This window comes from Maylandia zebra, linkage group LG20 (assembly GCF_041146795.1).
Source record: "Maylandia zebra isolate NMK-2024a linkage group LG20, Mzebra_GT3a, whole genome shotgun sequence".
Classification (NCBI taxonomy): Eukaryota; Metazoa; Chordata; class Actinopteri; order Cichliformes; family Cichlidae; genus Maylandia; species Maylandia zebra.
Window position 1 is genome coordinate 27,543,343 of NC_135186.1, and position 15,978 is coordinate 27,559,320.

The 15,978-nt window shown below is 37.6% G+C and overlaps 1 protein-coding gene across 7 annotated transcripts in view; it reads right to left on the reverse strand.

Annotated features, from left to right (window-relative positions):
* mitfb (microphthalmia-associated transcription factor) overlaps positions 1 to 13,926 on the reverse strand; it is a 28,218-nt gene extending 14,292 nt beyond the window's left edge. For 3 of the 7 annotated variants that reach the window (XM_023154866.2, XM_023154865.2, XM_004546282.4), the window contains exons 1-2: positions 13,686 to 13,926; positions 2,252 to 2,489 (exon numbers count right to left, since the gene is read on the reverse strand). In XM_023154866.2, coding sequence (XP_023010634.1) covers positions 2,252 to 2,489; positions 13,686 to 13,789 — 342 coding nt within the window. In that variant the 5' untranslated portion in view covers positions 13,790 to 13,926. 7 annotated transcript variants of the gene reach the window in all.
* Between the last annotated feature and the right edge of the window lie 2,052 nt (positions 13,927 to 15,978).

The window sequence follows — 15,978 nt, forward strand, 5'->3', positions numbered from 1 at the left end:
GAAATGAACACTGAAGGTTTTTTTTACATGTCATTGTGTGCTGAATCAGTTCTGAAATCCAAACCAAACTGAAACATCTGTGTGGTACTTCTGTGTATTTTCTTTTGTATATCGGTCACGAGCCGTCATATAATCCACAAAAATTGTACAGGGTACTTTGTTCTTTTTGTGGCGCCATAAATCCTTTGAAAAAGGAAAAAAAAAAATCAGAAATCATTTTTTTAACCCTTTCAGAAACCTATCCTTCGTAAATTTCAAAGCAGTGTTTTTTTTCTCTAAAATATTCCATGGAATGAAAGGGCTGGGGGCTAATTACAAGCATTCTTCACTGAATTAGCGTTCGGTGTGTGGTAAGGCTGTGCTCGCCTTTTTCTTGATCCCCAAACTGATCCCCTTCTTATTCCTAAAAAGGTCAGAGGTCACTTGGTTAATTAAGGGTCCAATCAGTCTTTACATAAACTCATCTGAGCTTAATGTTTGCACTTTTTGAGGTCCAGCAGCTCTGCCTGGTACCCCTGAGCTTTATGTGGACTCTGCTAATCTACCAACAGACAGGAGAGCAGGTTAACCCAGCTCAACAGCACCAAGCTGGAATGGCCTTTTCATTTTTGAGGACTTCAGTCAATGAAGAATTTCTGTAAGCTCTCGCCAAAGCAGAAAAATGACTCTAACTTGATGTATTGTACACAAGGTTAGGGTTCGGGGAGGGGGCGTCCTAAGTCTTTCAAAGAGCTGCAGATTATAGAGAATAAGTAATGTTTATACAGCGTGAGAAGGGTAATGTTTTCAATGGCTATACTGTTTTTGTCCTTTACTGTTGGCCCATGCCACACACATCCAAGGGTGATGAAAGTGTGGCTGGGCAAGCAACCATGAAATCTCAGAGAGTGTTGTGGGTGGATTTAACTCAACAAAGATTATTCAGTAAATCACAGTTTATCGGCATCGTTACTACTCTGAGATTAAACAGTGCAATTAAAATGTAGTAAATGTCTAGGTAAAATTATGACTAAAAGCTTTTAGCATACACACAGCTGAAATTGTTTGCCAAACATAATGGATAAACAGCGTGAATAGCTTCATACAACTGTCAGCTAACAGTATGGGTTAACAGTTGAAATCGCAAGATAAAACCACAACTAAACTGTTGACATAGTACCGATTAACTGATTAAACTTTTACCTAACAAGCACAAATGTCTGACATAGACAGATTTTTAGACCTTTAACTACAGGCATTATTAAACATAAGTATTTGTACGAGATCCTCTTATGTGTCACATATATTTTTCACGTGGAAGACTTGTTCCTGTTATTGCACAATTTTCTAAAAGAGGAAGTCAGAGACAAAACCAGCTGCTTATTGACAATCCATGTTAAAGAAATGCAAAATCTAAAAATGCACAAAAAGGCAAGTGTCCTCGTGAGTAATTACACTAACTACACAATATCTTAACACCTCGATATTGATATTTTTTTCAGAAATCACAAACAGAAAAGTTGAAAAAAACGCACTAAGTTGATATGTAAGGAAGACAAAATTCTCATAATTTGCACAAAAACACTTTCCAAATCACTACCACACAGTGTTTTTTTTATAGGGAAAGCCACTGAATTCAAGGTAAAATGCCGGAACAAAAACACTACAAAAAAACCCAGCAATTATACCAAAATCCTCAGAACACGACAAGTCGAATGAATTTCTAAAGATGTTTCATCAAGATTGCAACCTCTGAAAGCACATGCTGTGGACAAACAGAAAGACTTACCGAAATGCGTTGTTAAAATGTGCTCTCGAACACTACGGTCTCTACTCGTACAGAAAATCTTAACAGTCTCCTGTCCCTCAGACTGCCAAGGAATCAAAGCTATGAAAAGATGTGAATGTAGCTGAGCAAATAGGATTAAAGATGGCTAAATCCAAATGGCTGGAAGCACAGCATGCATTAAAGAGGAATTCTCTCAGGAAAGATAATCCCCATATACGCATTTTAACACACTTCACTCACTCCTGTTTTTTTTTGTTTTTTTTACACACAGTCATAGTAAACCATGATTGCCCGACTATTCATGCACGAGTCACTAAAATCTATAAATACATCTGGACCATTCAGGCTGCACCAATGACACATACAAAGTTTAATTCCACAAGTGGAAACTTTACACAGATACCGTAACAGCCTTCTAATAATACACACCACCCCATTCTTTGTTGCTCCCTACCATCAGAAACTTGAACCATGCTTTCTTACCTTTAGCACCTCCATTGGGACCTGTGCAGCAGGTGGTAAACTGACCGGGACACTGACATTGATGGCAGGCGTTTGGGCCTGTGTAGTTTGTGTGTACTGGGAGGCCTGTTGTCGCTGCTGCTCCCGCCGCTCCTGCTCCTGAAGCTGTTCCCGCATCAGCTGTTGCCGCAGCAGGATGCGCGATGTCATGGCCGAGGAGCTCAGCGGGGGCTTGGATGAACTGTGTTGGTCTGACGGACTGCTGCGGAGGGGAGAAAGGGATGATTGGATAAGATAAGAGAGAAGGCAGAGGGTCGATTAGAAAGATGAGGTGAAAAGAAAGAGTGCTAGAAAGGTTAGAAAGGGGTCAAGAAAACCAGAAAAAAAGAAGAAAATTGAGGGACGATGGATGTAATAAAAAGCCAATGTTAGCATGAAGAAAACTGGCAGAGAGGATGACTTCAGGGGAAGAAGTCAAAAGGGAACTATTAGCTTTTGTTCTGCAAAAATTAATATTAAATGACTGGTTGATCTATGTTGATAACCTGTTATTTTAACCTTTGATGATCAGCCATCGTCAAAAGCTTGTCAAACAGAACAAGCAAAGCTATGGGAATTTGCAATGAGCACTTTTTGTTGCTATTTTTTATTTTACAAAGATAAATAATTAAGCAGCCCTGCTTATTTGCTCTTAGAAAACAAATACTTGAACCTCCATGAAATCACTTACTATCAAGATCTATTATCAATTAAGATGTCCTTTCAAAAAGGAAAACAATGTTGTGATTTTAATGACTTTGGAAGGCACAGGCATTTTGCATTTGTAGACAAAACAAAAAGAGGAACATTTTGTCTGTAAAGGTTGTTTCAGTTTTCCCACTCTTTTAAATTTAGATGGCTACTCCCCAGACAGAGTCCTGAAGTCCTAAAATAGAGAGTCTCTGCTGAAGCAGAAGTTGTCGGGACAAAGCCTCCATCGAGTGAGTGATCCTTTTGATAAAACTCAGTAAAATGTCTGGCCAATCCAGCTGTGCAGTAATCGCACTAATTAGCCAGCGGAGTCAAACAGCCTCAGCTTGCAGCGTATTCAGTGGGTGTTGAGCCCTCAACATACCATAAATCTCCCCTCAGCAGTGGATATAATCTCATTGTCTACAACCACACCCACTGAACCCTGCACCAGATATTAGACAAAACAATACTGTATAACAAATATATATAATAAAATATATTATAAAAGCAAAACACAGGCTGAACTCTGGCTTTTCTCTGGAAGCACTTCAGTGGTTTGGGTGTCTAAATTCAACAGCTACGTTTCTTCCTTTGTTCCTTTGTGCTTCACCCAATATATGGAATCAGGTTTAGTGTTCAAAAGAATAATTCCTTCTGCTGTGTGACTTTGGGCGATTGTGTTTCCTTTCATCCCACAAATTTCATAACAAAAGTCACTAGATCTAAAACTCTTGATTTCCTCTGCCAGAGCCAGAGGCTTTGATTCTTCTTTTTTTCCTTTAATCTACTTCAGTGATTAAATGATCAACGGTTTGTTGCAAGAACAAATTCGTTTTTGTTCCCTTTCTTTTGGTTTTACAGTTCAAATGTGACATTTGAATTGATTTGGAACTACAGATGGATTTATTGTTACATTCTTTGGATAAACTAGAGCTGATTAATAATAATAATAATGATAATAATAATAATTAGTCATGTTTGTTACATGTTGAATGCTTTTGGTTGGAGAAATCAGCTTTTGTTAAAATGAACAGGTTTTTTTTTTTAAATGAACGCTTAAATAAAAAAACATAATATACACTGAATAGTTTAAGTACATAAATGTACTGGATAGTACAGTACCTTTATCACCTACTAGAAATCAGTACTCCTAAAAACTTGAGGAACTTTCTGCTTAATTTGGATTTTCACGTATCTGACAGCTACATTCATGGAGGTTTTAAAAACACAATGAATTTAACAAAGAAGCTGTAATGTGTGGAAAGAATATAAAAAGGGCAACACAGTAGCATACAGTTTAAACTACCACTTACTTAAGTGCTTGCTTTTTACTACGTGCTTCTAGACGCACAGAGTGGCTTGCTCAATTTCTGACCACCAGGAGTGCTACTGAGCAAAGTTTTTGGGTGGGTCCACAGTTTGTATGGCATTGTCTGAATTTGTGTTGTGCATAAATGTCAAGGTTATAGTTAACTTCAACTAAACTCAAAGCAAAAACTGGTGTGAAAAGAACTTTATGAACCTACATAAAAGTGAAAAGTTGGAAAGAAAACTAAAATTACATGATCAGTTACAGGAAATGTTTTTTGTTTTAGTCTTTGTAAATTTGCTCACATTTGTCAACACAACCAGCCTGAGGAGGCATTGGTGCGTGCTTATTGAGAATACAATGTGTACATAACTCTTAAGTCAAATGTTTGCATAGTAATAGCCATTACAAACTTCCTAAGTCTTGCCCCTGGCAAATAGCCCACTTATTAAAATAATGCAGTAAAATGAATACTGAAACTAATAAAAAGTAAACTAAAAGGAATTATTTTTAACTAAGAAAAATTTTAACATGCAAACCTATTTTGAAAGCTAACTTAGCTTTACTGAATTAAAAAAAACAAAACAACTAAAAATAAAGTAAGTGATGAGTGACTCGGTGAAGGTACTAATGCTTTTAGAAACCTGTCAAATAAGTGAAGCTAAACCAAGTAAGCCTCTATTCTGCTCACAGGCCTTACAATGCTACAAGATTTCTCTTTGTGCATCCTTTTGTACTAGTGTATATGGTCCTCAGACTATCAGTATAATATTCCTTTATTTTGATGTTGCTTATGGGAGAGAAGATCCTGTATCCTGTTTTTGCTTGTATATGCTATAAGTTATGGTTCTTAGAAAGCATATAAAAATAGTAAAAAATTGACATTGGCAGAAGTAAAAAGTCAGAATTGCTCAAGAAAATTACAATCGACAAGTCTCTTATAATTTTATAACTTATAACCGCTTTGCAATTGATTAAGAAATAATTTGTAAAGATGATGTGAAAACCACACTGATTCTGAAAAGCTTGCTGTCCAGGCTTGAGCTGAATTAAACTTGTTGCACATTTATGGTGGAGTTTAGAGTTTTACAGCAGGACAAAAGTGCATTACCATGTTATTCTTTATTCATAATTGTTGGAAGAAATAATTGTAACCGAATTAAAATTCTGATACAAGTGCGCAACACTATGTAATTCAAAGCATTGTAGGAGGTAGCATTTTAGGCTAAAAATTTGATATGACATGATCTAGGGGTAGTGTTAAAATAAAATAAAAGTATGACTTTGGAGAGTTTTTTTCTCGTAAATTTTTATGTTCTTTTTGTTTTTTTGTAAATGCACCTGTTTTGTTTGTGTAAATTTGCTATTTTTTCATAAATGTGAAATTTTTTCTTATAAACTTTAAGAAAATTGCAAAATTTCTCTTTTCAGAACCCTGAAAAAACACATTTATTTCTTTAGCATCTTTAGCTGCCCTATTACAAAATTGTACAACATATGACCTCATGGCGTTTTTTTAATACGCTCTTAATAATTTGATTGACTTGTGTTTGTGTATACGAATGACCAGAAACCTCTCAGAAAGGCAAGGCTGAATGTCTCTGTCTCTTTCTCTCTGTTTCTTTCTTTTGACTGTTTGTTGGCTCTTTGCCAAACAAACCCATGAAAGACATAAAAAGCTCTTTTGTCCTTTTAAAATTTCATTCGTGTGTGCGCACACCTCCTCTTATGTTCGTGTGTATCTCAAGGGAAAAAAACGGAAAAAACAATGGTTGTACAGTCTTGAAGAGTCCCACCCACTCAACTCATGATTCCTCTGATTCTGCTCACTACTGTGCCTTCATCATACTTCACCATTAGTCAAACTGTCAGAGCTGAGACTTTGAAGCAGAATTCAGTGACACACTAAAGACAACAAACAACCAGGAAAATTCAGCTGCAATACTGCATCAAGACAGAAATCAAGTAACATTGTGGAGCGACAAAGTCTGAGAAGAGTCAAAACACTGAGCTGTTAAAGGAAAATACTCTCCAATAAAGATGCACTGCAGCTGTAAAACTGCTGGTAATTGACAGGCGATCATTCTGCAGACCTAATGACTTCTGTGTGACTGAATAATAACTCTACCATTACAGTCTCATCAAAAAAAACAAATAACTAGCATGCCAAAACATGATACCTCTTCTGTTATTAACTTTATGTCTTAAGTATGAGATTTCTAAGCTTTTCAGGTACTCGCTCCCTCGCTATAAGTGACCAGTGACCAGCTGCAATTAACTATAATAGACTGATAAATGTATATCCTGACATACAAAAACTATTCAGCACATAAAAACACAAGGAGAAATCTTCCAAGACTACTTCCCACATATAGCCCAGTGCATGGTGCCCTTCATGTGTACATAGTGTTGAACAAACATATAGATTCCAAAATAAAGCCCAAATGCACTGCAGCAATACCACAGATGCTGAGGCGCCATACTCACAGACAATCAAATGAACAGGGTCTGTACACTTGCACTCCTACAGCCTCCATATTTGTTTGTTTTTCCCTGAAGGTGCACCACCCGCCCTTGGAGAGCAGTGAAAGTCATGCTGGTGGTGCAGCGCTGAAAGTGTGTCAGAGAGGGGAGGCTCCAGGGCCCGGCCTGGAAGCTCCAATCGCCACGCAGAGTCCCAGGCATAGGACCAGCCCCGTGCAGAGCAACAGCAAAGCAGAAGAGAGGAGCGTGCAGGCGTCCACTGGAAACACACTGTCCATCAATATGCCGCTTTAAAACCACGCAGATAGTGTTACGCTTAGAGACATGTGCCGACACGTGTTGGGTAGATGGGCTACAACCAAGTAGGGGTCGCTGTCCTGTGAAAATCTTGTATCTCAAAAGTATCATAACTCAAAAACGTGTTTGCTTTTGCCAAGTGACACTGCATTTTAGAGAAACTGAAAGGATTTCAAATGGTTTATTTAAACCTTAAAGTCTCCCTTTATTTGTAAAATATGCTGCTTATTGTTTCCTCTCATGTTTGACCTTCACAGTGCATAATAATAAGTTTGACACTACCAAGCTGACTTCACATTCATCTGCTGAGACATTAACCTTAATTTGAACTATTTATGTGTACATATTAGCATGACTTTTTTACAGCTTTCATGGCTGATACAAATACTCACTTTCAAATGACAACTGCAAAAAAAAGAAATAGTACTAGAATGCAACATATGTTCTGCTGCTGCAAGAGGCTGGCACACTACACAATAGAAATGAACTGACATGAAAGAAAAAAAAAGACACACTATGTGCTTATTTTCATTAGTTTAAACATCACTCCCCAGATTAGGTGTATTCTAAAGAACCACATTAAACTCATTAAAGCTCAACTTTTCTCCCGCTGGTGGCCGTTCAGTGTGTTTTTCAGGAAGCAGACAGTGACTTACGCAGACCACACTGCATATAACTATACAGTGAGCACAGGATAAGAGCAGTGAAAATAGGCAATCTAATCAAAACACAGGCAAACTGAGTACTAGTAACAATCCTGTCTCCTATTTCTTTCTCTCTACCAAACTGCAGGAGTTGCTGCCCTTCTAGCAGACTACACAACCTCTCTGCTGGAATACAAATGAGTGATTATGACCCTACATGACAGTGTATTGATCTACTTGGACTCCTGTGCTGATCAAACATGCGCAGCTTGGTGCAGCTGGCATGATAGTATGAAGTCAGTCACAAGCAGGCAAATCATAGAAAATAGAAAGCATCTGTATGCATGTCTAGACCGTCAATTATGTGGGGTTTGTACACAGGGAATGCAATAGAAGTGATTTTTTTTTGTTTTTTGTTTATTTGTCTAAACACCAAACAGAAAAACAACTGTACAAATGATTTAAATTAGGTAAATAGTTCAACCCTGCAAATATCTCGGTAAACATCTGGGTAGAAACTTTGTATTTACTGTGCATAAACACTGCATAAGCACAGGAAATGCCTTAGCATCATCAAACACAGACAAAACAGCATTTTGTTGTATAGCCTATAAAGTTATATATAGCAATGCCTTTTTGGAGATATGGTGGGGCCCTACGCATTATTAGGTACATGGTTTTAATGTTGTGACTCACAGATATCCTGACCTGTAGTAAAGCAGCAACTGTCACTGACTGCTGCTATAATAGCCGTTTTAAAAAAATCAAACAACCCAATGGTCTACAAAACAATGGCTATTCCATAAAGAACTGTTAAAATAAAATTTATACATAATTATTTCACTCTCAAGTACAAAAGCACAACAAAACAGGGTCAGTCATAAAAGCATCTAAAAAGAAAATCAGGTACTTTGCAATGTGCTTCCAGGAAGCCAGGACTGGATGGAATAACTAGAACTTGCTGGGTCTTATTTCTGTAATTAGGCTCTGTGCTCTTAGTAATTCCCCTCACTTGTGTTCGGCAGGATGGCCTGCTCTAGCTGCAGCTCCCTCTCTTTCCTGTGTGCTTTAACAATGAGTAAGTAGAGCTTCCAACGACAGTAAGGAGGAGCCTTTGATACGTTTCCCTACAGCAGGTTGAATGAGTGCAGAAGATTTTCAAGTTCATTGATATAACAATGATGTGCAAGCACAACATAACAGCTTTTCATTGTGAGACTGATTTATTCTCGGCTTTCCTTGAAGGTGATGACAGACAATCAACACATTCTTTCTTCGTAAATGAACCATGGTAACGATTCGTTGCTGTAAAATATGACTCTGAAAAAAAATAAACAGACGCAATTATGTGCGTCTTAACCACAAGTTAAAATTTAATAATTAAGTCACCGTGTAAAGGTATTTGTTTTAGCTGTTTAACAGTGAAGTGTGTTTTTTTTCAACAGCTAATGCATGCAAGTAATTACTTGTTATAACCTCTATATATCCTTGTAATAACAACTTACTGCTTAAATAGTTAATGAGTCATTTCCGTCTTTTTTCAAGCGAACGTGCCAAAGATTCACTGGTTCTGGTTCTTCTTGCATTTTATTGAGTAAACAACGAATTAATTCTGCACTAATCAATAATGAATCATCTAGTTGCAGGCTTCAGACGTGATCATGCCTGAAGGCTACATTTCTTTTAACTGTTAAGAATAATGACTTGTGTCAATAAAAGCGACACTCAAAGGCCTCCTCTGTTATTGCAGTTCCTTCTGGGCACCAACAGAGGCAGACAAAGATCACACGTCAGGAATATTAAAACTGCAAACCCAAATCAATCAGTAAATAAAAGATGTAGAGTTTATGATTTTTCTTTATTTTTATTTTATTCTTTATGAGGAAATCTTAAGCAGATGTGCTTGAAAAGCCACATAAGAGGTGAGAATGCAGAAAGATAACCATGATTACAGGACAAGTTGTTCTGACTGTATTTTACTCCAGCCTCAACACCTGCCTGTGTCACTTAAGCCCCTCGGTCTTTCTTAGATCATGGATGAACCTTTTTGGCATCTCTGTCTAGGACACCTCGTGGGAACAAGCTGCTCTGGACACATAGTTTCATAACCCTCAAACTCTGACTCAGCTCACGACCACTGGCTCATTGCTTTGACCTTAAATGCCTATTCTGTACTTCAGTTCTATTGCAGAAGAACTTAAATTGATTTGTGGATGTCTCCATCATTTTACTAAATTCTCTTTCCCTCTTCCTTATTTTAATTTGAAAGGTTTATTTTCTTACCAAAATATTACTACAAATGACCAAGATCTTCATTTGCTTGTTAGACACTAATAAGTTGTGAAAACTACAATATTTCTTCTGTATTTCTCTGCATCCTTGTCATTTTTAGGTAAAGTAAAATGTCTCTTCCAAAGAACTTGATCCACATTCAAGGCCCATCATCTTTCCAAACATGCCTGTAAGGAGTGTGCATTAACAGTAAGCCTGAGGTTATTTTCTTCTCTCAGCTATCATTATTATGCAAAGTGCCCCAAGGTTCATTATAATTTCTTCTTTACCAAAAACAAAAGTAAAAAAGTAAACAGAGTTTTGCAGCGTTAAAAGTTTTGACCGCAGTCTTTTTTTTTTTTTTTTGGGGGGGGGGGGTGTAATTTATGATTCAATTTTTGCTGACTTAAATCTGACACTTCTTTATTTTCAGCTGTGTAAAAGAAAGTTTTTTCAGGAGACTTTGAGTTCCATTCATGTTTTACCCCCCAGGCCAAGATCCAAGACAGAGAACCCAAAGTGTAGACCCGACCCACAAAGACCCATTGCGAGCTATTAAAACAGATATTTACTGAGCAACATAAACCAAGTCCCATTGTAAAGTTTTCACATTCATTCAATTCTTTATTTTCAGCTTTGTATGATTTGAAGAAAGATTTTGAGGAAGTCTTTATATTTAAACAGACAGAGATGCGCTAACAACAGTTAATGAAATGATTAACACTGACAATCTTGCTAGCAATTGCAGTTTTGCCAGAAAACCTTGGGATCCAGCATTCATGCAGGTGTAACTTTGATACATACTTCCACGCCAAGATCCCAAATGACAAAAAGTTCAAAGCTCCATCCGCAAAAACCCAGTCCCACAACCCACATGACCAAAGGGTCTGCCAATAAAAAGGTTCAGAATACCACAGAATACCCCCAATGTCTTTGCTCCAATGGGCCACAGCTGTTTTTGTGGCTTATAACAAGCAGGGGTTTTAATGTTGTGGCTGAAAGATGTACGTATGGCATTAAATGTTAAAAGTGATCATTCTGGCATAAATTGTTACGGAAACATGTTAATTGAGCAACAAGAAAATTTCATTGTGAGGCTGATACTAAAGCAACACATTTGTTTGTTTGGTTTCTTCTGCCTAGTGTCTGCTAATCTTTACTGGCCGGGGATCTTTCTGTGTAAGACATTTGCATATTTATTCATCCATATGGATTTAATATAAGCTATGCTCAAAATCTAGTCTGTTCATTAGAAAGCAAAACTTTCAGCCTCTGTATTGACTGAGGGTGCAAAAAAAAAAAAAAAAAGATCCCTAGACTCACAGTTTCTGATATAACACATTCCCTGCTAAATTTATATAGCTTATTTACACTGCATAGAAGACTAGTTTTGCCGCCTGTCTCACATCTATATTAGGCACAAAAAGGTTGGCACGACGTCAGCAGCAGTCTGTGTGCTCTGTCAAACTGATACGCAGACAGCCAAAAAACAAATAGATCTATGAAAGCTAAGATGACATTTTGTCGCACACAAAACTTCAAATTTAGAAACTTCTTAAGCAGCTATTAGGAGACATCAGACAACTCGGTAATCAATCAAACTAATTATAACCATTTTGCACAAAACTGTCTTATGGCACAGTCATCGTGATTATTTATTATGCTGGGTCATCTTCATGTGATAGAAAGGGGAAGTGGGATACCTTCAATCAAAGCCACGGTTCAGACGACTTCACACATTCAGGAGAAAAATGACATAAAGAAAAACAAACAGCAAAGATTCAGAAACCGTGCTGATACTTTGCGTATACTTGGAATGGCTGCTGCTGCTGCTACACCAGCGACGAAAACAACACAGCCTCAGATTCAGGCCAAGGGTGTATAACAGTGTAATGACATTTCACTAATGAAAAAATTGAAGACATTAGTTTAAAAAATGCAGAACTAGGTTAAAGGCTAAGACTGTCCAAGATGACAGTTCTTCCTCAAACAGTTCTTCTAACTGGTGTTTTGATTGAATTTAGAGAAAACGAGAGAAACCGCAAATCTGCAAGAAAATATCAAGAACGAGAGGAAGGAAAAAAAAAATAACTGGAGTCTAGCGAACGTCTGCAGCAAGAGTTCTGTCCGAACACAGTGGCGTACTGTCCTCTGGATGTCTCGCCCTGACAATGAGGCCATGTATCACCACCTCTAAACTACGTAACAGAGAGGAGCAGACACAAAATACAAAACCTCTGACACCATCCTGGTAATAGATGCATAATCGTCATCACCATCCTCATCACAGAGGGGCATGAAATGTTATAACTTACGACTTATATTACACCCCAACAGTATTTCATTGTGATTTGAAATCATCCATAAAGGTTGATATGCAATCATAAATTGCATAGAAAAAAGTTTATTATTTATTTAATAGTAACACCTGCCAAGGGATCTGTGGTTGTTACATGTTTTCTTACTTAATTTAAATTGAATCAATCACACCAACTGAGTATTGAGAATACTACAGTTCACTGTCAGTGAGGTGTTTAGAATAAGAACAAAAACATGGTCCCCTAAAATATTAAAACAAAAAAATAAGTCCACCTTCCAGTCATCTCATAGATTTTGCTTCATATTTCCCAGCTCTGGGATCAGTTTTCACTCTTAGTAAGAGTGAAAATTGTAAGACAGCAAAAAGGGCATTTTCTAAAGTTTCTCAGTATTGTTTTGATATGCTACACAGTAGACAGGAAATCTGTCATTTCATTGCATTAAACACGTGTATAAGACACATGTATAAGACATCAACCTTGCTGTGCATTACTTCCAGAAAAAGGGTGAAAGGTGAAACAACACATAGATCTGACTCAGCTAAATGTTTCTGAGGCCTCAGTGTGTCAAAGCTGAAACTAAATTAGTAAACGTCAGTGCTGCAAGCTGTTTTTTGTTTCTGTTCTGTGTCCTTACAAGAATAAACTGTTGTCAGGACTTGGAGCACTTTGTCCAGTACTACATGCACTTAAGTTATACAACTTTTTAATAGGCCAACAACTTGCTGAAAACTAAATTTTGTCTGCCTCTTTGGTTGCTGATTTATTTTATTGGTGAAACAACTTTAGAGCATTTAATATTAACTGTGAACTTATAAAGAAGGCAACACTCCTCCACTGAAAGAAACATCAGGTTTGATTTATTTATTTATTTATGTTACCACAGCTTATCTAACAGTTAATACTTTCTTACACACTTTTGACACTTCAAAGCTGTTAATGCACAAGGTGTAGTGCCATAGTAGACTTATGGCACTTTTTACACACTTGTTGTTATGCAGTTATACTTAAAAAATAGGTAGTTCTCGGGAGATTTAAAGAAAAATCTCATAAATAACAATAAGTCACCATTCTGCTTTAGGAGCACCTGAATATCAGCCATCAACACAAGACAGGCAGAGCATCACCTTGCTAAACTCTGACCTGTCTGCTCCTCTGTGAGCTAATATTTGAAGTTGATGTTGACAAGACAACACCCATGTGTTGCATAACTTCATGCAAGCAGGATGACCATAAGGAACGAGGGCTGAAACCCGGGACCAGCTTCAGTAACATCAATGAGGAAGCCCACACATTCATAGACTTTGGACAACACTTTAAAAAGTCTGCAGCCTAATTATTACCTTAACCCCCAAAACGCTCCAGCGTGAGAAATAACTGTCCACGGCAAAAGAACTGACCTGTTTTTCAAGGGCTGACTCTTCAATTCGTAATACGTTTTAGGCTCCTCTTGAAAATCCTCTCCGACCTCGAAGTCGGGAACTATTCCCGATTCCGACTGCATACTTGCAGATGTCAACTTTTGGAGACGCTAAACCTTCTTTTAAAAAAAGCAGACGGGTGATATTCGTGCCCCAGTAGTCCGCACAGTACCAACCGTCAACGCAAGCCGCTTCTGCCCAGGATCCGGAGCTCTGTAGTCCTTCGCGGCAGCGGCTAAACTGCAGCTAACGGGCTGAAAATGATCCAGAAACTACAACTACCAAGATGCTCCGGGGATGTAAACGTCAGCACAATTCTGATTGGCTGCAGTATCCGACGGGATTTTTACCCCCCCCCCCTTTTTTTTTTGCTCGACCAGTGAAACTGAAATGTCAGTTTCATTTCCATAAGCAATATTTATCCCGCAATGTGGATTTCGTAATAATTGGCTGTAAAGACTTATTTTGAATTAGTAGCGTCTGCTCCAGTGGCCGTGCGTCTTTGCGGTCTTAGATTTTGCATTTAAAGAAATGGTCTGCACATTTTGCCTGAATGCAGATACATTTAATATTGGTTAAAAATAATGGAGGGCGTTAATTTGCTATCACGATAAAAATGAATTATTTTATACCATGCCCACCGCCCGCAAAAAAATAAAAAAATAAATAAATGAAAAATAAAAATCCAGCCTTTGTGACCTGGGCATGCTGTTCAAGCAAGTTTGCGAAAGCATAACTACATTGTTTGCAAATAAAAATAAAATATATAGTGAGTTGTTTTTAAGCCTTTAAAGCACATATACCCAGAGTGACCTTGAAGTAAGTAAGAATCAGACTAGCGATGTGAGTTTCTAAAAATAAAAAAACAACAACCCAAAAAACAAAAAACACTGGATGTAGCAGTCAGTTAAATGAGTAAATCTGGAAGCAATCGCACAGAAACTGTTCAGAAAATCTAAATAAAAAACATAAATAACGGCACTTCTTACATTGCAGGTCATTCACAGCCTTGATATTTAGTGTTTTAAGTCTCTTATTGGGTCATGCAGATATTGCACCCGACTTTAGACCAACCTCAAGACGAGCCTCATGTCTCTGTTTTTCCCCGTTTCCCTGTGCAGACTGACTGACCGCTCGTCTCCCACTCTCCCCCACGCGCTGTTCTCAGCACACCAAGTTTGGTCTCCTCAGTTAAAGTCTTGTCTGCCACTTGGGGGCAGTATAGAGCTAGAAAACAGTTTCGTGAGCCCGCGGGGGTGTGGGGGGGGCACCCTCTATTATAAAATGGAAATTTAGAGGTAGTTCAATATTTGCATTCACCCTCATCCTGTTGAACTGGTTTAAAGTCTGTATTTTATCAATGCAAATAGAATGCAAATATGATTCTGCTGGAAAGCACATACCCGGAGGCTAAAAATAAAGCCATAAATAAAACGATGATAGCTGAACAGAATGAGAAATGGGATCAGAATGTTTTTTTCTTCTTCTGTATTTCTGCAATACTATTTCTGAGACACATAGCAGAAAAAAAAACACTCACATACAGCCAGCCAAATGACATGACACAGGAGCTGTAGAGAATCCGATCTACAATATACAGATAAATTACTTTGGATGTGGTACTGATTACCCAGGCCCTCCAACTGCATTAGACCTGTAACATTTGTAGACTACTACAGCTTTTGTAATTACTTCCAGATATATCTTTTTAAGATATATTTTAAATAATAGTACTTAATGACACAATAAAGACTAGCAAGTACAAATTTTGTTCCACAGTCCAAAATATAATGTTCTCTCAAAAAATATTATGAAGTCAATTTATTTTGAAAATGATTCCAAGCACAGTGATCTTTCTATCTTTGAAACATCGTTTCTTAAATACCTATAAGAATATGCTGATTTTGCAAATTATAACACATAAATGAATATTCTTCAATAAGCCCAGTGAAGCAAGAACATATAAATTTAAGGACCTGAATATGAGAAGAAGAAAAATCACTGTGAGAAGAGTCCAAAATTCTTAGTTTTAATGGCAGTGCAAAAGCCTGCTCACCATCCATCCACCCATCCACCCTTCCAGCCATTGTATTACACAAGGGGACCACAGTATGATGGGTGAAAGACAACACGCACCCTGCAAGGATTGTCAGTGTCAGCACATTAGTAAATAAACTTGATTCAGTGCCCTTAGGTAGAAAACCAATGTTTGTGTTCATGTTTTCCAAGTTATCCAAGTGTCAGTGCTATATCTCTTTTTGGCAGAAATGGT